The sequence below is a fragment of the Mustelus asterias genome, chromosome 14 (assembly GCF_964213995.1).
Source record: "Mustelus asterias chromosome 14, sMusAst1.hap1.1, whole genome shotgun sequence".
NCBI lineage: Eukaryota > Metazoa > Chordata > Chondrichthyes > Carcharhiniformes > Triakidae > Mustelus > Mustelus asterias.
Genome location: NC_135814.1, coordinates 100,085,406 through 100,108,031, shown reverse-complemented (window position 1 = coordinate 100,108,031; position 22,626 = coordinate 100,085,406). Strand labels below are relative to the sequence as shown.

The 22,626-nt window shown below is 44.6% G+C and overlaps 1 protein-coding gene across 6 annotated transcripts in view; it reads right to left on the bottom strand.

Moving 5' to 3' along the window:
- The window catches only part of agap1 (ArfGAP with GTPase domain, ankyrin repeat and PH domain 1), a 698,786-nt gene that overhangs the window by 307,209 nt on the left and 368,951 nt on the right, over window positions 1-22,626 (bottom strand). For all 6 annotated transcript variants that reach the window (XM_078228959.1, XM_078228960.1, XM_078228963.1 and 3 more), the window contains 3 exons: window positions 13,038-13,123; window positions 5,476-5,617; window positions 182-316 (listed from right to left, as the gene is read on the bottom strand). In XM_078228959.1, coding sequence (XP_078085085.1) covers window positions 182-316; window positions 5,476-5,617; window positions 13,038-13,123 — 363 coding nt within the window. The remainder of the gene's footprint in view (window positions 1-181; window positions 317-5,475; window positions 5,618-13,037; window positions 13,124-22,626) is intronic.

Genomic DNA, 22,626 nt, shown 5'->3' with positions numbered 1-22,626 from the left:
AGGCCTCAGAAATCAGTCCAAGTGCCTTGGCAGCCATTGTTGCCTCAGAGCTCTGAACCCAGGGCCCAGCCCTAGCCCTGGAGGTATGATGGTTTTTAACTGCTCCGTGTGAGATAGAAAAGATACATAAACAATAGCTGTCAGCTCCAATTAGAATTCAGAGGAAACACAAATGGCTCACCATCCTGAAACACCCGCTCCACATTCAGACCGTAGGTGGCGCATGTTTCATAGTAAGTGCATCGCTTCAGATCGTTGGACAGCTTCCGCGCCCTGGAGTCGTCTATCACACGTGGATTTGCTGCGCTGATGGCATCTGCGGGGGCAGAGAACACATACAGCAGTTCATCACATGCTGAACACTGGCAAATCACCTGGAAAACCAACCAGGGTTCTCAACATCTCTCTCACACAGTTAGAGTAAGGGACTGCAATACACACCCATCCCTCGCGGGACAAACATTTCACCAGCGCAGTTCCCGCTGGCATCGGTTAGGGAGTCAAAACAAAGATCCTGCGCTGGTTTCACTGCAGTAGCAGCAGCCCAGCTACAACTGGCCTTGAGCAGCTGAAAGCAGAATCCGACTTCAGGAACACACACACTGGTGAAATGGGCAGGCACAAGGAAGACAATGAAATCTAATGCAACAAAGTGAACCTATGGAGGAAGAATGTAACAAGGCAATATAAACTAAATGATGAAATTTTACTGGGGCCACACAAGCAGAGAGACAGAGGTTATTGTATGGAAAGTTCTGAAGGTGGCAGGACAAGCTGATAAAGCTATTGTACAAGCATGCAGGAGAACCTGGGCTTTGTAACCAGGGGGAGAGGATACAAGAGAAAGGAAGTTGCACTAAAGCGTTAAAAATCCCTGGTTAGGCCCCAGCTGGAATACCATGCTCTGCTTTGGGCAACATACTTTAGGAAGGAGGTCAGGCCTTCGAAAGGTGATTTACTAGAGTGGTATATCAGGGGTGAGGGACTTTATTTGCTTTTTTCACAGATTTGGGCAAGGCTCACAATTGCCCTTGAACTGTGTGCCTCACTCGGCCATTTAGGAGTCGAGGGCAGTTAGGAGTCAACCACATTGCTGTGGATCTGGAGTCACATGTAAGCCAGACCGGGTAAGGACGTCGAATTTCCCTCCCTAAAAGTGAGTGATGGGGTTTGTGACAATCGATGATCATTTCATAGTCACCGTTACTGAGTCCAGGTATCATTCTAACAAATCCATGCTGCACTCCTCAAAGAATCAATATATAGTTCCTACAGTGAAAAGATTAAATGTTTTTATGCTACATTGCCTGAATGGGCAGTAGAAGCAGATTCAATAATAACTTTCAAAATGCAATTGGAAAAATATTTGTAAAGTAAAAAGCTATAGGGCAATGAGGAAAGAGCAAGGGATTGGGACTGATTGGATAGCTCTTTCAAAAGGTCAGCACAGGTTTAATGGGCTGAGTGGTCTCTTTCTGTGCTAGAAGATTAATGAAATTTAGTTCTTAACAGGGCTGAGGACAGTCATTTAGTAAATACAGTAAGAAGTCTCACAACACCAGGTTAAAGTCCAACAGGTTTATTTGGTAGCAAACGCCACGAGCTTTCGGAGCGCTGCTCCTTTGTCAGGTGAGTGGGAGATCTCCCACTTACCTGACGAAGGAGCAGCGCTCCGAAAGCTCGTGGCATTTGCTACCAAATAAACCTGTTGGACTTTAACCTGGTGTTTTGAGACTTCTTACTGTATTTACCCCAGTCCAACGCCGGCATCTCCACATTTAGTAAATAACCATAGGCAGCCAGCAGAGGGCTGTAGCAACCTATAAAACATGCAGGAATACAGAGGATGGTGCAAATTTGCCAACAAACTTACCTTGTTTAACTTAAAAAGGAAAGGGAAACAGTTCGAAAAACACAGCAAAAGGCTCTGGGTAAAGGTTTCCTTTGATCACTACTTGTAAAAGACTCATCGCTACAAATAGCACACAGAGGAAATCTATGAAATGCACTGTAAATGTGGTGATGGTGGGTAACCCATTAAAAGTCAGACATTTCCTGCAGCGATTCCCGATATTCCCAAGCCGGTTCAAAGCACTGGACCCTCACAGGCAGACATGGGCAAGCTGAAGCGAGTTGCTGCTCAACAACCTTCTTACCAGTTTTACCCTTATTTGCTCTACCAGAACCTTCTGTGATTCTGAGCACCTCAATTAAACAGACTTCCCCTTTACCTTCCGTGCTCTGCCATTTTCACAGCAGCACTGCAACAACTTGGTGACATGATCATTGCCTACACTCATCGACCGAGCATCCACAGCTCACCAGGGTAGAGAGTTCCAAAGGTTCACAACCCCCTGGAGTGAAGACGCTCATCTCCTCAGTTCTAAGTGACCGACCCCTTATCCTGAGACTACAGGTTCCTAATTCTAAACTCTCCAGGTAGGGAGGAAAACAGTCTCAGTCTCCACCTTGTTGAGCTCCTGGTATATTTCAATGAGATCACCTCTCATTTTTTAAACTCCAGAGACTATGGGCTAGCCCGCTCAATCTCTCCCTAAAGGACAATCCTCTCATCCCAGGAAATCAATTTAATGAATCTTTGATGCCCCCTCTTGGGTACAGAAGCCAAAACTAAGCATCGTATTTCAGGTATAGCCCTAATATCCTCTCACAGCTAATCTCCTTACTCTGACAGTCCAATCCCCATGTAATAAAGTCTAACATACTACTAGCTGCCCTAATTGTTCGCTGTATTTGCAAGTGAACTTTCTGTAATTCGTCTATGAGGGTACCCAGAGCTAGAGGTGATCAATTTAAAATCATCAGTGAAATATGCAGAGAGGGGATGTGAAGCAATGTTTTCACTGAGAGTTGCTGGGATCAGGGACGCGCAACCTGAAAAGATGGAGGAATCTGATTCTATAAATAATAATATTAAACGGGAGTTGCACAGGTACCCGAGGAACTTAAGAGTTATGGATAAAAAGCAAGGGTGTGGGACGAAGCACAGCAGCTCTTTGAAAGAGCCAGCATACCATGAGGGGTTGCCCCCCCACCTCCTCTCCCTGTATATACTTCAGGGTTGGGGATCACCAGCTGCCTCACAGCCATTTAAAAAGCTATTGGCCTTTAATAGGCTAGAGAGCCTCTCAGGATGTCCCGCCTGAAAGAGCTGTCGGCCCATCAGAGGGCAGTAGCTCCCCGAAACCCCAGGCCAGGAAGAGGTGTGTGGCAATGGATTGGAACTGGTGAACGTTTAGGGATCTCGAAGAGTGTCAAACTGGGCTGACCGCTTGGACTAGGTCTTCCTGCTGCCAGATGAGACAATTGATGCCCTCTGAAGGGACTCACTGGTAGGCAGGTCACAATTGCTTTGGGGGTAGAGGCACTTAGATAGGAGGCTGCCCACATGTCTCTACCACTGGCGTTCACCTAGCAGTGTGCCATGCATCAAGCCTGGTTAGCAAACCCTGATGGGGTTATTTGTGGGCTTCCAGGGGGCTCCTTGTTTGAAGGCACCTGATCGAGTGACCCAGTGTTGGAAAAGGAGGAGCCCGCAGAGAGTCAGCACCCAGCCCAGCCGTTACTCCTCCTACACCCCTCCTACCTGATTCCCAATCCCATCATCATTTACCTGTGGCTTGGATACCTCAAGCGCTCCTGGGCCTTGGATGGGTGCGTTGCCGGCAGCAGCCACTGTTCCTGTTGGCGCTACCCAGCAATGCAGAGCTGCTGTCCTAGGATCAGTTGGTAGCTCTTGGATGTGAGGCCTTTAATCCTGGGGAAGTCCCACTGTTGCCCAGATTGGCAATTAATTCAGACAACCTTACTAAAAAGAGGCTCTGGCCAGCTCTCCAGACAGTGGGCTAGACCCCCAATGTCTCCATTAAATACTACCCTTTGTGTCCTCTTCACAGCTTACCGCTTACACCGCCACGTAGCTTTGTATCAACAAATTGAGTTTCTCCCAGTCCTCTCATCTAAGTCATCAATACAGATTGCATGTAGCTGAGGCCCCAGCCCTGATCTGTGTGGCAACCCACTAGTTACACCCTGCCATTCCAGAAATAACTCATTTATTCCCACCCCCTGCTCTCAGATCATTATCCAATATTCAATCCATGCTAATATATTCTCCCCAACCTCATGATCCCTAACCTTGTGAGATTGGTTCATCGGCCACGGGGCACACCAACCCCGATTGGTTTATCACACACCATGTACAGTGATTGGGTAATTTTCCATGCTGTACAGTGATTGGCTCATTTCACATGCTGTACAGTGATTGGTTCATCACCCTTGGTGTAGTGATTGGCTCATTCCCCGTGATGTAGTGATTGGCTCATTGTCCATGGTGCACAGTGATTGGCTCACTGCCCATGGTGTAGTGATTGGCTCACTGCCCATGGTGTAGTGATTGGCTCATTGCCCATGGTGCACAGTGATTGGCTCATTGCCCATGGTGCACAGTGATTGGCTCATTGCCCATGGTGCACAGTGATTGGCTCATTGCCCATGGTGCACAGTGATTAGCTCATTGCCCATGGAGTTGAATAATCCAAGAAAAGAACAGAAAAGAGAACTACCTTAAAATAAGTTGACTCCATTTTAAGATGCTATGAAAACAAGAGGAAAGCAGTACCTGATTCAGACACTCTATTGATTGTTACCGTAATAAGCACATTGAAGAATTATATAGGATGATTATACCTCAGATCTAAAGGTTCTTCCACTCATTTCCCAAGCTCCATAACCTATGATTTAAAAGATTCTCACCCAACTCCTTGTCGAATTGCCTAATCTATAATCAAAAGTACCACTGATTGGAGGAGATGCCAACTTTCAAGTATTTTATTTCTTACTGGTTAATTTGATGTGCTTTCCTCCTCTCAAATTGGCTATTTTATCATAATTTTTGCCATTCACCAATTGTGCTGCACAAACTCTACCCTCCTTAAAATAAAACCTTTCAAAGGAGCAGAGGGCTTGAGAGGCAATTCCAGGCAGCGAGACCAAGCAGACTGAAGGCACTGCCAGTTATCATGAAGCAAGATGAGGGGTATGGGGAGGGGGGAAGACAGAGGAATGGAATGGTGAGGGAAGTGTGTCAGGCTGAAAGAGGGTCAGCGCCCAGGCTATGATTTGAATACAAGGACTAGGAGAACAAGCTGCCAGATTTCAGTGCTGCTCCTGTTACAAGGTGTCGAGCAAGCTTTAAGGTTCTGATTCCACACTGTAAGTCCACAAAGCTGTGAAGTATCACCAACCATCAGCATCACACATGACTTTAGAGCAGATAAAGCAAGAAATAGAACACAAGAAAACTCCGGAGGAACACAATTATTAGATCATGGATTAGCCATTTATGTTATTTAGCACGAGTGGCTCAATATTTCAGTTTCTGCATATATGAGGCTATGCTCAATACCACGTACGCTGAATGATACATAACCTTGGCAACTGGCCCCTCCTTACCTTGCGTCCCAACCAGTACCATTGGCATCTCAGTGGTGCTCCGATAGTTAGCCATCCTGGTGTAGTAGTAGTAGACCGCATTGAAGCTGTTCTCGTCCTCCAAACTGAAGACGAAGATGACCGCGTCCACCCACATTGCGAACTGGAAGGAGATCAGATCAATCAGTGAGGAAGCGGCTGAAGCTGATTAACACAAACAACACCTTGTATTCCATTTACCCGCTAACTGCTCCCCCAAAGGCTCGAAAGAAACCCACTCAATCTCAGCCCCGTATTCAATAAGGTGAAGGCAATATAAAACAACAGGGTGTTCCTGCAAACAGCAAACACTAAAAGTAACACTTCACTTGTCTCACTCTTTAAAATAATGACTTCTAGCTCATTAACCTCCCGCCAATACCTGTAAACACACAGTTGTTGAACCAGCTGTAATAGTGTAACTTGCAAAATCAGGTATAAATTGCAGGTGACTCACTGGGTGCTCTCATTCGCCGACCTCTGTTTAATTACTCATATCCCTTTTTTATACACACAAATAAACTTGTGGCTCTGTTTATTTCTCATTACTTGGTTAGATTGAGTCACCTCCTATATTAGCTCCATAAATTGCACCATGAGTCCAATCACCTGATATGGAGTTCCATTTCAAAAAAGTCCCAAACACAATGAAGTTGCCAGGTTCAGATTATGCTGAAATAACTAAAAGCCACTTGCTTTAATTATAGTGCCAAACGGACAAATGTCTTCAGGTCAAATGTGATGAACAATCCTTTCACTTCAATCTCTCCCCTTTCACATAACCTGCTTCAAGAGGAGTATTTTTAAAAAATAGTCATTAACCCCGGTACCAAGCTTGGTACCTGCACACACTGCAATCTGGTGAGATGTGGGTGACCTAAACTACGCCTGACCTTGTCTCGAGGGCTACCTCACACATTCACTCTCTGCCAGAGAAGTGTGCTCCTGTCACAGGGACTCATCTCACACTCTTTATCTTTATCCAGCTGGAGTGGATTGCTAGTGGTTTCACTCAAGCGTCTAACACAGCTCACCCTGCACAATCTTCAGTCTCAGTGTCGACTTGTCAGACTGCCTCAGGATAAAAACTGTTGCTTCTTGTTTCTTTTGAGCCTTTTTACAGATTTAAACTTGAATTTCTTAATTTGTTTTTATTATCAAAAGGCACCTTTAAGTTTCAACCATTTTGGATTTTAAAGAGTGTTGCTCACACTGTCTCCACCACAACCCCACCTCTCAAGCAGCCCGCACACAGAGAGAACAACTGTGGTCTGAGGTTAACAATCTCAGGCCTTTGAGGAAAATAAAGACTCCTTTCCTTTGAAGTAGATATTTTAAATCAAGATGTGTCAACCAGTCGAAGTACTAAACCCACTTCTGAGCACCTGGGCTTGGACAGCCCTTACTATTCACACACTAGCAGAAAAGAAGACCTAAACTTTCAACTGCAGTATCTATCAACCAGGCTCCTTTTGCATCGAATCCCCCTTACACTCCAACCTACTTCACAGAAACAGAATCGCAGAATTGTTATAAAATCATGGAATAGAATCCCTACCATGCAGAAGGAGGCCATTCAGCCCATCGAGCCTGCAGTGACAACAATCCCACCATATAACCTCACATATTTATCCTGCAAATCCCCCTTATACGAAGGGACAATTTAGCATGGCCAATCCACTTAGCATACACATCTTTATGCTGTGGGAGGAAACCAGAGCACCCGGAGGAAACCCACGCAGACACGGGGAGAATGTGCAAACTCCACACACGTCACCCAAGGCCAGAATTGAACCCGAGTCCCTGACGCCTGTGAGGCAGCAGTGCTAACCACTGTGCCGCCATGTGTTACAGCACAGACGTAGGTCATTCGGTCCACCGTGTCTGCACCAGTTCTCTTAATGAATATTGTGACTTAGGCAAGAAAATGGCACTTTCTCCCATAATCACTGATAAATTCATAAAAAAAATTAAATTTAAAAAGGGCGGCACGGTAGCACAGTGGTTAGCACTGCTGCTTCACAGCTCCAGGGACCTGGGTTCGAGTCCCGGCTTGGGTCACTGTGTGTGTGGAGTTTGCACATTCTCCTCGTGTCTGCGTGGGTTTCCTCCGGGTGCTCCGGTTTCCTCCCACAGTCCAAAGATGTGCGGGTTAGTTTGATTGGCCATGCTAAAATTGCCCCCTAGTGTCCTGAGAAGTGTAGGTTAGAGGGATTAGTGGGTAAAATATGTGGGGATATGGGGGTAGGGCCTGGGTGGGGTTGTGGTCGGTGCAGACTCGATGGGCTGAATGGCCTTTTTCTGTACTGTAGGGTTTCTATGATTCTATGAAAATCTGGAGAAGCCTCTTTATCCACCACAGGGAAAGCTTGAAGCGAATAGTATAACCAGATTTAAAGAGAAACTGGGTATGCACTCAAGAGTGAAAGGGACAAAAGGATACATTGAACGAGTAAAATGGAGGGTGGGAAGCTCATTCCTGTGCTGTAGATTTAATATAGTCTTCTTGGCAAGGAAATTAAAATGAAAAAACTGTCAGAAAAATACAATTAATATTTTTAAGATGCTTTTTTGTGTGAAGATGTGAAATTGCCAATAGGACACAGCTCAGCATGATACAGTGAGAATCGTGTGCACCAGACGGATTAACTCATCTATGCTGGCACTCACTGAGTAAACAACCTACAGCCAAAAACAGAAGGCGGAAAAGGATTGGAGGGATAGTTTGTCGCTGCTTCATTTTGTTAAAATTTTCAGAAGTCAAGGCAATATCAGCAAGACTTGCCTTGAAAATACAGGATCAAGAATGATCAAAGATTTGGGTGCCATTTGTAAATGTTCGTTACCCGAGGGATTTTATTTTGTAAACTGACTCCAGAAGAAATTCAGCAATGTGAAGGAGTTCACCTGCATGCCATCAAATTGCATGGTAACATTTACTAAGGATGATTGCAGTGAGCTCCAGATACATGGGATTTATTCTTACTGATTCTTCCTGGGAACAGGTCCAGCAAACTGGTGGTGATCCATCACCTCTGGCCTTCCTTAATGTGCAAGATCGGACAGGAAAGGGTCAACTATTTTTTATTTATTCATTCATGGGATATGGACATCGCTGGCCAGGCCAGCATTCATTTTCCATCCCTAATTGCCCTCGAGAAGGTGGTGGTGATCTGCTATCTTTAACAACTGCAGTCCATGCCGTGTAGTTATGTCCACAGTGCTGTTAAGGAAGGAGCTCCAGGATTTTGATCAAGCAACAGCAAAGAAGTGGTGGGATATCTCCAAGTCAGGATGGCGAGTGACCTGGAGGGGAACTTCTAGGTGGTGGTGTTCCCATGTATCTGCTGCCCTTGTCCTTCTAGGTAGGATCGTGGGTTTGAAAGATGCTGTCTAAGGAGCCTTGGTGAGTTCCTGCAGTAATCTTGTAAATGTTACACACTGCTGTTACAATGTATCTGCGGTAGAGGGAATCAATATTTGTGAATGGGGTGCCAATCAAGTGGGCTGCTTTGTCTTAGATGGTGTAAAGCTTCTTGCGTGTTGTTGGAGCTGCATTCAGAGTCACAGAGGTTTACAGCTTGGAAACATGTCCTTCGGCCCAACTTATCCATGCCGCCCAGTTTTTAATCACTAAGTTAGTCCCAATTGCTCGCATTTGGCCCATATCCCTCTATGCCCATTTTACCCATGTAACTGTCTAAATGCTTTATAAAAGACCTGTCTCTATTACTGTCTCTGGCAGCTCATTCCAGACACTCACCACCCTCTATGTGAAAAAATTGCCCCTCTGGACCCTTTTGTATCTCTCCCCTCATCTAGGCAAGTGGAGAATATTCCATCACATTCCTGACTTGTGCCTTGTAGATTTTGGCAAGTTTTGGGGAGTCAGGTGAATTACTCGCTGCAGGATTCCTAAGCTTCTGACCTGTTCTTGTAGCCACAGTATTTATATGACGAGTCCAATTCAGTTTCTGGTCACTTGTCACCCCCAGGAAGTTGTTAGTGGGAGATTCAATGATGGTAATGCCATTGAAAGTCAAAGGGAGATAGTTAGATTCTCTCTTGTTGGAGATGGTCATTGCCTGGCATTTGTGTGGTGTGAATGGTATATTCCATTTGTCAGCCCAAGCCTGATATTGCCCAGGTCTTATTGCATTTGGACATGGACTTCTCTGAGGAGTTGCGAATGGTCCTAAACATTGTGCAGTCATCAGCGATCATCCCCACTTTTGACCTTATCATGGAAGGAAGGTCATTGATGAAGCAGCTGAAGATCGTTGGGCCTAGGAAACTCTGCTTATCGGAATGCTCTCTGCTAAAGGCTCTGTGTGGTTCCTGATAGTGTGGCATTAGTGTGGTGGTGGTGGGGGTGGCGCGGGGTGGTGGTGCGGGGTGGTGGTGGGGAGTGCGGGGTGGTGGTGGGGGGTGCGGGGTGGTGGTGGTGTCACTATGTAACAGTCAGGCATGGAAAACACTGCTAATTCCTCCCATGAGGAATGCTCACTCACACCATTTGATTTCATTTGATTCGATAGGGCGCGCGAGGGGCAGAGCGCGCGAGGGAACTTAAAGAAAATGGAAAAAAGTACTGGGAAATAGCACAATGCACAATATAAAATATACTGAAAAACCAGAGTGTGGTGCATTAGTGCCATATTTTAAAAGCAGGATCTATAACCACAGAACCACAGAAATGTTATGACACAGAAAGTGGCCATTCAGCCCTTCGTGATGGGCGCCGGCCAAAGAAAGAGAAAAATGGAAACTAGTCGCTCATTTTAATCCCACTTTCCAGAACTGGTCCGTAGCCTTGCAGGTTCCAGCACTTCAAGTACAGAGCCAGGTACTTTTTAAATGAGAATTCCACTCTGGATGAAAAATATTTTCCTCATGTTCCTTTTAATTCTTCTACCAATCACCTAAATCTATGCCTGCTGGTAATTGACCTCTCAGGTAGGGGAAATAGGTTTCCCCTGTCTACTCCATGTCCCTCGTAAGTTTGTACACCTCAATTAGGTGACCCCTTACCTCTGCTCTAAAGAAAGCAACCCCAGCCTATCCAATCTCTGTCATAGCTGCAATGTTCAAGCACTGGCAACATTCTTGTAAATCTCCTCTGCACTCTCTCCAGAGCATATATGTCTTTCTAGAACTGTACAGAAAACTCCAGCTGTGGCCTAACCAGGATTTTATTACAGTTCCAGCATTACTCCCTGCTTTTGTCTTTAATAACTCACCCAATAAAGGAAAGCATTTCATATGCCTTCTTTATCACCGTATCCACCTGTCCTGCCACCTTCAGGTCATGCACCCCAAATTCTGTCCTCCCCTTTCAATATTCTCCGTTTACTGTGTATTTCTTAGTTTTGTTTGCCCTTTCCAAAGGCATTACCTCTCACAGAATCACAGAATTGTTACAGCGCAGGAAGTGGCCATTTTGGCCTATTGTGTCTGCACTGGCTCTCCAAACAGGCATCATGAATTTGTGCCATTCCCCTGCACCTCTGCGCATTGTCTCTATTCAAAAAAAATAATCTAATGTCCTCTCGAATTACTCAATTGAACCTGCCTTCAGCACACTTCCAAGGCAATGCATTCCAGATCCAAACCATCTGCTGTGAAAAAGTTTTTTTTCCCCACATCGCATTTGCTTCTTTTGTAAATCACTTTAAATCTGTGCCCTCTCGTTCTCGATCCACTTCTTCACATTGGTTTCCATTTGTCACTTTTTCACCCACTCAATCAAATCATCAATATCATTCTGGAAGCAACAGAATCAATCACTTCATCATCTTCATTATTAAATCAACTTCACAATCTTCACTATCAACCACACGGACAATTTTTGTGTCATCTTCAAATTTCCTGATCGTGCCTCCTCCTTTTAAGTCCAAATCATTAATATACACAACAAACAGCAAGGCGCCAACACTGTGGGATGCCACTGGAAACCGTTTTCCATTCGCAAAAACATGCATCAACTTTGTTTCCTGTTGCTGAGCCAATTTTGGATCCAACTCACCACATGCCCCTGTATTCCATGGGATTTCACTTTTTTGACCAGTCTGCCACGGATCTTGTCAAATGCCTTACTAAAATCCATGTACACAACATCCACTGTACGATCCTTATCAATCCTCCTCGTTATTTCCTCAAAAAATTTGATTACATTAGTAAGACATGATCTTCCTTTAACAAAACCATGCTGACTATCCCTGATCAATCCATGTCTCAGTGACAGTTTATCCTCTCTCTCAGAATTGATTCCAACAATGTCCAATTCTATTAAATCTAGATATCTATTAGAGGCGAGTACAATTTTATCTTTTAAAAAGCATTTAGACAGTTACATGGGTAAGATGGGTATAGAGGAATATGGGCCAAATGCGGGCAATTGGGACTAGTTTAGTGGTAAAAACAGGGCGGCATGGACAAGTTGGGCTGAAGGGCCTGTTTCTATGCTGTAAACCTCTATGACTCTATGAGTGCAGCTCCAACAACACTGAAGAAACTTTACGCCATCCAGGACAAACAACCCACTTGATTGGAACCCCATCCACAAACACTGATTCCCTCTACCACAGACACATAGTAACAGCAGTGTGTGACATTTACGAGATGCAATGCAGGAACTCACCAAAGACTTTAGAATTGCATAATTTGTTTTAAGTTTCCCCCTCCTATCACTCCCTCTCCATGTTTTCTGAAGATGCCTCATCTTGACCTGTGAGCCTTTACAGGATGGTATCCAACCACAGGCCATCCACACTGCACTGGCCTCATTATCTAAAGCCCTCGCCCTTCAACAAGAATTCCCTGAAGGCCGATCAGGAGCTGGTTTGGCTGCTCAAGTCACCAAAGCAAATTGTTAGGTGTGCCAAAGACAGGGGGATCTCAAGCCGCCTCCAGCCCATCTCCCATATCCACACAGCTCCCATCAAATCATCACAGAGCAAAATGCAGGTTAAAACAATTAGGTTACAGCAGAGGGCTGTTAAATAAACACTAACAGGGCAAAGATTTCCACCAGATTCCAAAGTGGCAAGTTAGCATGTTAGGAAGAAACGTCCAATCATATAACACCATAATAAAACAATTGATATAAGTGAAACACACAAGGCTGACCAGAAAGCATCAAATGGATGGGGTTTCAATTACTTTATTTATTATTTACTTATTGACCCACTTCCTTAATTTATTTTACTTTGTCCAACACCAGAAGCACCCAGACCCCATAGGCAACGCAAGATTACATTTCACAAACTGTATTCATAACAAACTCCAGAATGGATTCAATCCTGATCGCAATTTAATTCTTGCATAAACCAACTTAATCTCCCATAATGGAAAAGCTCCACACTGCCCATTTTCACATCGTATAATAAAGAACTTTTATCCTGTCTTTTAAAACAAGTGATTTCAGCAGCATTTTCAAATATGGTGCACTAATGCACTTTTCTATGCAAGTAATCCGCAGATACAGATTGCTAGATTATATTGTTTGCCATGTTTTGAGTGAAAGAGACCGCTGCAGTACCTACCTGTGCCTCTGGAGGCCCCCCTTCATCTCTGATCAGCAGTAGGTAACTCTGGCCATCCACCACAATCTCTTTCTTAAAGCGCCCACCTATCACAGAAACAGGTTATTGTGAAAGGCAAAGCACGGCTGACAGTAGATATGCCACGACAACACACAAGATACCAACTACAGGGCATGTACACACTACACTAGCAAAAGATGGATTACTGGTAACACACAGCGACAGACGGTTGATAATGGCTGGGAAGGGGACAGACAAATTGTGATATGATGGGTGGTTCATTTTGTCTATTCTACTGGCAAATTATAAAAAGCTATCACATGTATTGAAGACCCCTCTAGCACAATGTGTATCATGGTTTGCTGATGTGGGGGCAGCAAAGGCAGTTCTGTGTTTTGATACGAAGTTGGTTGAATCAATGGCTTTCAGTTGGTACTTACAACTCAAAGTGTTCAATTTACCTGATTTTCACTGTCTCTTGCATCATTATCTGGCTACTTCTAGGCCTCATATCAGAAGCACTGCCCTGCAGTCACTTTAAGCATGAGAGAGACTAGTTTCTGCTCAAGTGAAAAGCTTGACATTTGTTGGACTTGCGTCAGTCAGAGACAAAGCATCAGTCATCCTCACACTGCATAACACAATACCTCTCGATTTCCTGGTGCAGCCACCCACACAGTCTCCTTGTGTCAATGAGATGTGACTCTCATTCTGCTTGTCAGTGCATCAATGTGAGAATATGTCACGGCCACAGTGGAAGTGTAGGGCACCCCAGGAAGACTGGGTTTGTGACCTTGTATAAAATATTTAACGTAGATCAGTATCTTTTATCTGAACTTGCCCGCACACCCAGTGATACTTTCACAAAAAGCATAAAAAAGGACACCCTTGTAAGTGCATCCCATTCTCCTTTAAGCTCCTGAATTCTTCCAAGCACCAATATAAAGTTTCTCATGTCTGAAATAGCATTCAGTCTGTCCTCAACCCTCGTAGTGAATAGTGATGGTTACAATTGGTGCCATTGAACAGGCGGGCGGATAAATAAAATGTCGCCCTGGCAAAAGCTGCGAAGACTGGAATTTAGGGCAGTGTCATTGGAATCACATAATAGAGATGGTTGGGCCATTTGGTTCAATGCAAGCAAGAGGAGTAACTGTGAAGAGGCACGGTTACCTGGTTTCACTGATGCATCGGTTTCATGAGCTTTTTTTAAAAAAAGGAAAAAGTGTGCTATATACATTGAGTGAGCAAAATAAAAGTGACAGTGAGACAATTCTATGGGAGTGACAGATTAGGTAGAAAACTGCTGCTCCCATTAGCGGGAGCAAATAGCAAAATAATACATGCGCAATGATTGGTATTCCTGGTCGAAGAATAGGAGTGTTCCTCACAATTCAGGCAGGTTCCATCGCAGTTTTACATGAAGTGAACCTCCTCACTCCCAATTGAGAACATTGTTATTCATTCTGCTTGTCTGAGTGCAAGAAACACCGAGGCCAGCTCTATGGAAGTGGGAGTATCTTTTCCAAGGCCAACTGCATAGAGTGAGGATTTTCCACTCATCCCACAATCCGGCACTGACTGACCAACCAAAACAAACAGCTTTGGGGTGAATGACAACACAGTATATGGCCAGAAACTATGCCTTGCGTCTTCCTTTGCAGGATTGCCTCTACCTTAACTTGCACCAAGTCCCATTCATCCCTGACCCCGATGTTTGAAAACTACACTGGCCTCCGGTTAAGCAAGGCCTCAATTTTAAAGCTTTCATTCTTTTGGTCAAATTTCACCAAGGCCAAGTTTCTTCAGCTGACCTTGGTGCAAAGCTCCTGATATTTCTCTCTTGAAACCTATCTGCCTCCCTTTACTACTTTAAGATACTCCTTAAAACCTGCCACTTTTACCAAGATAACCAGATCTAATATCTTCTTATGTCGCTGTGTCTAGTTATATTGCTCCTCTGGAACACCTTGGGATGTTTTATTACATTAAAGGTACTATAGATACAAGTTGTTGTGAATAGGTTACTTTCTGGCCAGGAAGAGGACACAAAGCTCTCAATGCCCAGTTAAAGTTAAGTCCTAAATATAAACACAATGCTGGGAATCACTCCGCAGGTCGGGCTGACAAGCCTGAGAGAGAATTGCCATTTCAGGTTGATGGCCATTTATCTCAATAACTGCTGAGTATTTCCAGCACTGTCTCTTAATCTTTCAGCATTTTGCTTCAGTCAGTTAAGTTAAATCCTAGCCGCAGCAACGCAGTGAATTCTGCCACACTGTGTGACCTGGTACCTTTATTTCTTTTGGCAAGTGACAATAAGAGGGAGATAGACCATATTTGCTGTAATGGAAAACACTGGACTCTCTAACAGAGATCAATGGTGCTGGACTGCAGCTCTGATAACTCGTTAAATTAAATGTAATATTACATCCTTGCAACGGAGAGGGGGAGAATTACAGAACAGCGCGAATGAATGTGCTGCACATGTGCCAGAAATAGGGCCAATGCCCCCGGAGGGGGTGCTGATGTAAACTGTGCTCTATGCCATATGTTTGCAGCCTGCATGCAGGAACTGTGAGTCAGTAAGACCAGTCTGCTAGAGTGAAATCATTGCTGAATGCAGATCACAATGTCAAACATGCAAACTGAGTAAGAGAAGAGAAAATGGGCTGTTAGCCATCCTCCTCCTCAAATATTAGGCTTTTAAAAAACCTAATACAGCCTTACACATTGTGCAACAGGGGATATTTTCAATTAAAAGTCTGATGCTTGAAAGTCGCAGCCTCCTTTGCAAGGGTTAACTGTTCATTAAGTCTCCGTGGGTTGGCTCCTGATCGCTATCCAGCAGCCACCCCCAGGAGGACATCTGCTGAATCCAGGATCTATCCCGGATACGATGCACTCCGCAGTAAGTTGGCTCACATAAGAAGAATGATGGCTTGGGTTAAGCGCCCGGGAGCTGCCAGCACTTTCGTAACAGTGCACAATAGCAAGAGCTCTGGCAGAGTGGGAGAAAACTGGAGCACAAATATTTATTAAAACAAATTCAGGCAATGTATCCAAGTGGCTCTAGCACCCCTTAATCCTACAGATGTTGTTGTTAGTCTCTCGACATAATATGGAATGAAACAAGAGAAATTGGGAATGTTCTCCTTGGAGGAGAGAAGTGGACATTTAATAATGATATTCGAAATCGGAAAAGGTTTTGCTAGAATTGATAAAGGGAATCTGGTTTCCACTGGCAGGAGGGTTAGTCATGATGTGGAGATGCCGGCGTTGGACTGGGGTAAATATCATGACAGCATAGGAGGGTTAGTAACCAGAGAGCACAGATTTAAGATAATTGGCAAAAGAATCAAGCAGGAGATAAGCTTTTTTTAAAGCAGCATGTTGTTATGATCTGAACGCATTGCCTCCATCTGTGCTGTCATTATATTTTATAAGCACTGCTTTTATACTAATCTATACAGGAAGCTTGTCGTGATGCCACTATCATTGGTAGTAACAAACATGAGAAAAAGAAGATGCTTCAGCACCCCTGCCATCAGAAGAACCATCTTTATCTGCAAGTAGAGAATGCTCCTAAAGTCAAGTACACTGATAATCATCTGATTAAGAACCATCATGGCCATTTATGTGCTAAAACAATAGCCTTTACTGCCCATCCTCCCTGTGGATGCTGTTTCCCAGTCCAACAAATTCTCATCCTTATTTCCAAATACCCCTCCCATAGCCTCATCCTTTATTTTCTCTGAAAGCTCCTCCAGCCCCCATGTGCTTGTTTGGTTTTCTTCTGCCCACTAGTGGCCCTGCTTTCAGCTGCCAAACTCTGGAATTTCCTCTCAAATCTCTGGGCAGGATTTTCCAGCCTCAGAAATTTCCACCCACAGTAAACAGAATTTTTGCTGTTTGGTCAAGGTTTCTGTCTGGCCCTTGACAATTCCTAGGATGGGTACAACTGGAATATCCCACCCTGAGTCATAGAATCCCTAAAGTGCAGAAGGAGGCCATTCAGCCCCATTGAGTCTGTACCAACTCTCTGACAGAACCTCTTACCCAGACCCTATCCCCGTAACCCCACATATTTCTCCTGCTAATACCTCTAACCTACACATCTTGGGGCAATTTAGTATGGCCAATCCACCTAATCTGTACATATTTGGACTGTGGAAGGAAACCGGAGCTCCCAGAGGAAATCCACGCAGGAGAACATGCAAATTCCACACAGTCAGTCATCCAAGGCCCCAATTGAATCTGGGTCCCTGGTGTTGTGAGACAGCAATGCCAACCACTTTGCCGCCATGCTGCCCTTATCTCTCTCTGCCTTAAAACCAAAGCATGGTGCCTTGGTATCAAATTTTACCTGATAAGGCTCCTGTGAAGCACTTTGAGATGTAGTTATGGTGTAAGGATGCTATATAAATAAAAACTTGTTAGTGATCTCTACAGATCCTACAAAAACACTGGCGCTAGCAATATAGTTTCAAACAGTGCAGTTATTTTAAAAACATATCCTGCTCTGGGAGAGGCCACACTGGTACGACATGACATCCAGAGGCAAAAAAACCTGGCTATTTTAAAAAACAATTATGAGTTAACCTTTTTTCCCTTTCCAGAGGCTTAGAAACTTAGAAACCCTACAGCACAGAAAGAGGCCATTCGGCCCATCGAGTCTGCACCAACCACAATCCCACCCAGGCCCTACCCCCAATTCCCTACATATTTACCCACTAATCCTCTAACCTACGCATCCCAGGACACTAAGGGCAATTTTGGCATGGCCAATCAACCTAACCCGCACATCTTTGGACTGTGAGAGGAAACCGGAGCACCCGGAGGAAACCCACGCAGACACGACGAGAATGTGCAAACTCCACACAGACAGTAACCCAAGCCGGGAATCGAACCCAGGTCCCTGGAGCTGTGAAGCAGCAGTGCTAACCACTGTGCTACCGTGCCGCCCTCTCGGGATATACTCTAGGCTGGGGACATACTCTAGGCTTGGGACATACTCTAGGCTGACACTCCAAGGACAATACTGAGAGAGTGCGGCGCTGTCAGAGATGCTGTCATTCAGATGAGATATTAAACCGAGGAACCATCTGCCCCATCAGGTGGGTGTGAAAGATCCCAGCCCACTATTTTGAAGAAAAACAGGGGCGCTCTTCCTGGTGTCCTGGCTAATATTTGCCCCTTAACCATCATCACTGAAATCAGATTATCTGGTCATTACTTTGCAACTGTTTGTGGGATCTTGCCATGCGCAAACTGGCATTTTCTACAATAGTGACTACACCCAAAACGTGACGATAGGACTCACTGGATCCTGAGGTCATGAAAGGTGCTCCACAAATGCAAGTCTTTTATTAATTTCCATATTTCATCCCCTACATCCTGGTCACCAGCAATTCTTCAGTACCTCACCATTCTTCACATGTCAAATGTCAGCCAGCCATTCAACTGTGTAGGCATCACCAATAACTCTGGCCTCATACATGGGAGCTCCATTGATCCCTATTTGCTAACAAAGGCCACTCGAAATCAAGAGCAGGAGCCTTGACTAAATTTGTCCCTCCCTTAACCCAAGGACTTGACTGCAGTTGAAACTACATCTCAAGCTGATCCCATATAGATCAAAGAATGAATGAGGAACCTTCACAGTGAGGAACAGCAGGATTAGCTGACAACTATCACAGGAAAATTGGTTTAATCTCCTTTCCTTTGAAAGAAAGATTCATTAGAGACAGGCATTGCTACAGCAATGAAAAATTTAGAAGGTGTACATACATTACTTTAAACTAGGACAGCTTTCAAAAAAACACTGCGCTGGCTTCCCACTTTATACCAAAACCTAAATACAATCAGGGAATAAAGGAATCAATTCAAGCTTTTTTTATATATTGGAGAGGAAGAGTTTGTCATGTGGTACGACACAAGGTGTTAGCTGGGGAAAGCACACCAGCTAACTAGGGGCCAGAGTTTAATTGGATCACACAAGAGAAGGTACCAAGGTTACACAATACAATACAATCTCTACAGTGATGAAGGAGTCTGCACCGACCACAATCCCACCAGGTCCTATTCCCATAATCCCACATATTTACCCTGCTAATCCCCTGACACTAGGGTCAATTTAACATGGCCAATCAACCTAACCCACACATCTTTGGACTGTGGGAGAAAACCGGAGCAGCCAGAGGGAACCACCACACAGACACAGGGAGAATGTGCAAACTCCACACAGTCACCCGAGACTGGAATTGAACCCAGGTCCCTGGCGCTATGAGGCAGCAGTGCTAACCACTGCGCCACCGAGCCATCTGGAATAAGACATACCAATTGGATACTGTTTAATAGCTTTGAGATTGATGACAAGAATTTTAAGCTACATTCACATTTTATTTTGAAGTATCTGTATCCCTCATTTTATGCATGTAAAACAATTAGTATTGTTGATTTTTGTTTTAAAGCCTGTTTTCATTTTGTTTCCGAAGCTTCATTCTGAGAGGTAATCAGGGAATAAATACCATGAATCTGTTGGCATAGCAACATTCGAACACGATGCTTTGAGTAGGTTACACAATGCTCAGCTCCAACAATCCATTATGTGGTGCTGGGTTTTGTTACAAATATGATTCATCATCAAGGTCTTTGCAGTCGCAAGTCATGTCGATTCCTCCATGACTCGCCCTTCTTTATTCACCATCTCCTTCAGTCCCGCAACCTTCTGAGATATCTGTGTTCCACCCAATTGGCCTCTTGTGCAGTCCCAATTTTCATCGCCTTGCTGTTACTGGGTGTGCCTTCAGCTGCATTAACCCTGAGATCTAGAATTAGATATCCCCAAACCGCCTTGACCCACCGTCCCCCTTGACCAAGCTTACTATTGGCCAGAATTTTACTGTCCCGCCCGCCATGGAAAGCGGAGCTGGTGAGGGGCGGACAATGGAAAGTTCCATCGACCTTGGGCGGGACTTTACGGTTTCAGGCCAAGCGAGGCCCTAAAATCCCACCCATGATCCCACTGCATGGCTCGGTCTCAAATTATGTTTAACCTCCTGCCTGTGAAGTACCTTGGGTTGGTTGGAGGCACTATATAAATGTGAGTTGCTGTTGCTAGACTCTGATGCTGCTGGTCTTTATCACCGACTTGCTATCAATAGATAAAGAATTTTGTTTCTGGTTTTGTGCCACATTCCCTCTGGGAAGCAGTGACCCAAAAAGAATGCTCCTACTTCAGAAAATAGAAGTTGGAGGAGGTTATTTGGCCTTTAAGCTTGTTCCATCATGGCTGACCATCTACCTCAGATACATCATTCTCCATTACTGCCATGTCCCTAAATTTCCTTTGTACTCGGAAAGATCAGCCTCAGACTTGGATATACTCAGCGACTGAGCATCCACCGATCTCTGGGATACACAATTATGTGGATTCACAATCTTTCAGGTGAAGAAATTTCTCATTTCAATCCCAAATCATAGAATCATGGAATTATAGAATCCCTACAGTGCAGAAGGAAGCTATTCAGCCCATCCAGTCTGCACCGACAACAATTCCACCCAGACCCTATCCCCGCAAACCCCACGCATTTACCCTGTTAATCCCCCTGATGCTAAGGGGCAATTTAGCATGGCCAATCAACCTAACCCACAGATCTTTGGACTGTGGGAGGAAACCGGAGCACCTGGAGGAAACCCTCACAGACACGGGGAGAACGTGCAAAATCCACAAAGTGATCCAAGACCTGAATTGAACCTGGATCCCTGGCGCTGTGAGGCAGCAATGCTAACCGATGTGCTATCATGCCACCCTTGGTCAAGAAAAGAGCAGGAGAAACAAAAGAGAATTATGGTCTGTTTTCAAGAAGTCTTTGTTGCCCCACTGACTCAGTTATTATTTCCACCACGGTCCAAAGTCAGTACTGTCAGTACTGTGAGCAATTTTGGGCCCCACACCTCAGGAAGGACATACTGGCACTGGAGCGGGTCCAGCGGAGATTCACACGGATGATCCCAGGAATGGTAGGCCTGACATACGATGAACGTCTGAGGATCGTGGGATTATATTCATTGGAGTTTAGGAGGTTGAGGGGAGATCTGATAGAAACTTACAAGATAATGAACGGCTTAGATAGGATGGACGTAGGGAAGTTGTTTCCATTAACAGGGGAGACTAGGACGCGGGGGCACAGCCTTAGAATAAAAGGGAGTCACTTTAGAACAGAGATGAGGAGAAATTTCTTCAGCCAGAGAGTGGTGGGTCTGTGGAATTCATTGCCACAGAGGGCTGTGGAGGCCGAGACGTTGAGCGTCTTCAAGACAGAAATTGATAAATTCTTGATTTCTCGAGGAATTAAGGGCTATGGGGAGAGAGCGGGTAAATGGAGTTGAAATCAACCATGATTGAATGGTGGAGTGGACTCGATGGGCCGAATGGCCTTACTTCCGCTCCTATGTCTTATGGTCTTATGGTCTTAAGACATGTGGCAGGATGAAGGTGTTGTGGTTTGTTCCGCAGTCTATGCTGAGCAGCCCAACTCAGCCCAGATGGTACTGGGGTAATACAACTGGCCTCACGCATGCCATTAGGGTCACAAAGGATGACTGGCCACAGTCCCTGTTGTGCCTTGAATCAGTCTCTTCAAGAGCAGTAGGGAGGAGACTGGGCATTGAGCTGAAATCTAGCTTCCTCCTGGTGGCAGACTCCCAAGCCAGCTCACTCCATATCTCTAACCGCTTATGCTGCTTGAACTTGGAGTATTAAATCAAAACAGACAAATATGGATCTTTGAATTAATAGCAATTCTGCACGGAACTCTATTTTAAAAGACGGATTTGTGATGATTAAATACCATTTTCAGAAGCAGAAAGGGAAGTGATCTGTGCTTTCAACAAACAGTTGAACAATTTTCAATGGTGCAAGGCCTTCTGGCTCTACACCTTCACACCTCCAGTCCTTCCTACCACTGCAAACCCTGAGTATGCAAAATCCTACGTGAGAAACTAAATGAAAGGGCTCAACGGTGGAAAGGAGAGATGATTCATCCAGCTTTCTCGAAGCTTTATACCATGTAACACCATGTACAATCCAATTTAATGTCACCCTGGCCTCAAGCCCAATTCTGTAGGATTCTATTTCCTTTTTGATGCATCTGCTTTCGTTGTCGTAGGAGGCAGAAGCTTCACATCACTCCATGATTTTTCACTGAACTGTTTGAATGTGGAAATTTTGTGACTTATGAGCATGAGAAAGGTTTTGATAAAGTAAATTTAAAGACATTGTTTTCACAGGTAAGAAGGTTGGTAACCAGGGGATACAGATTTGAGATAATTAAGCAAAAATCTGGGGGGATTACTTTTTTTTTACACAAGTTGATGTGATTTAGAATGTACTGTCTGAAAGGGTGGTGGAAGCAGATTCAATTAGTAACTTTCAAAAGGGAATTGGATAAATACTTGAAAAGGAGGAAGTGCACAGGTAGAGCAGGGCAGTGTGACGAATTAAAAATCACTTTCAATCAGCAAACACAGGCACAGCCACTGAATGGCCTCCTCTGCTGTGTGTTAGTGTGAATTTAACCAGCTT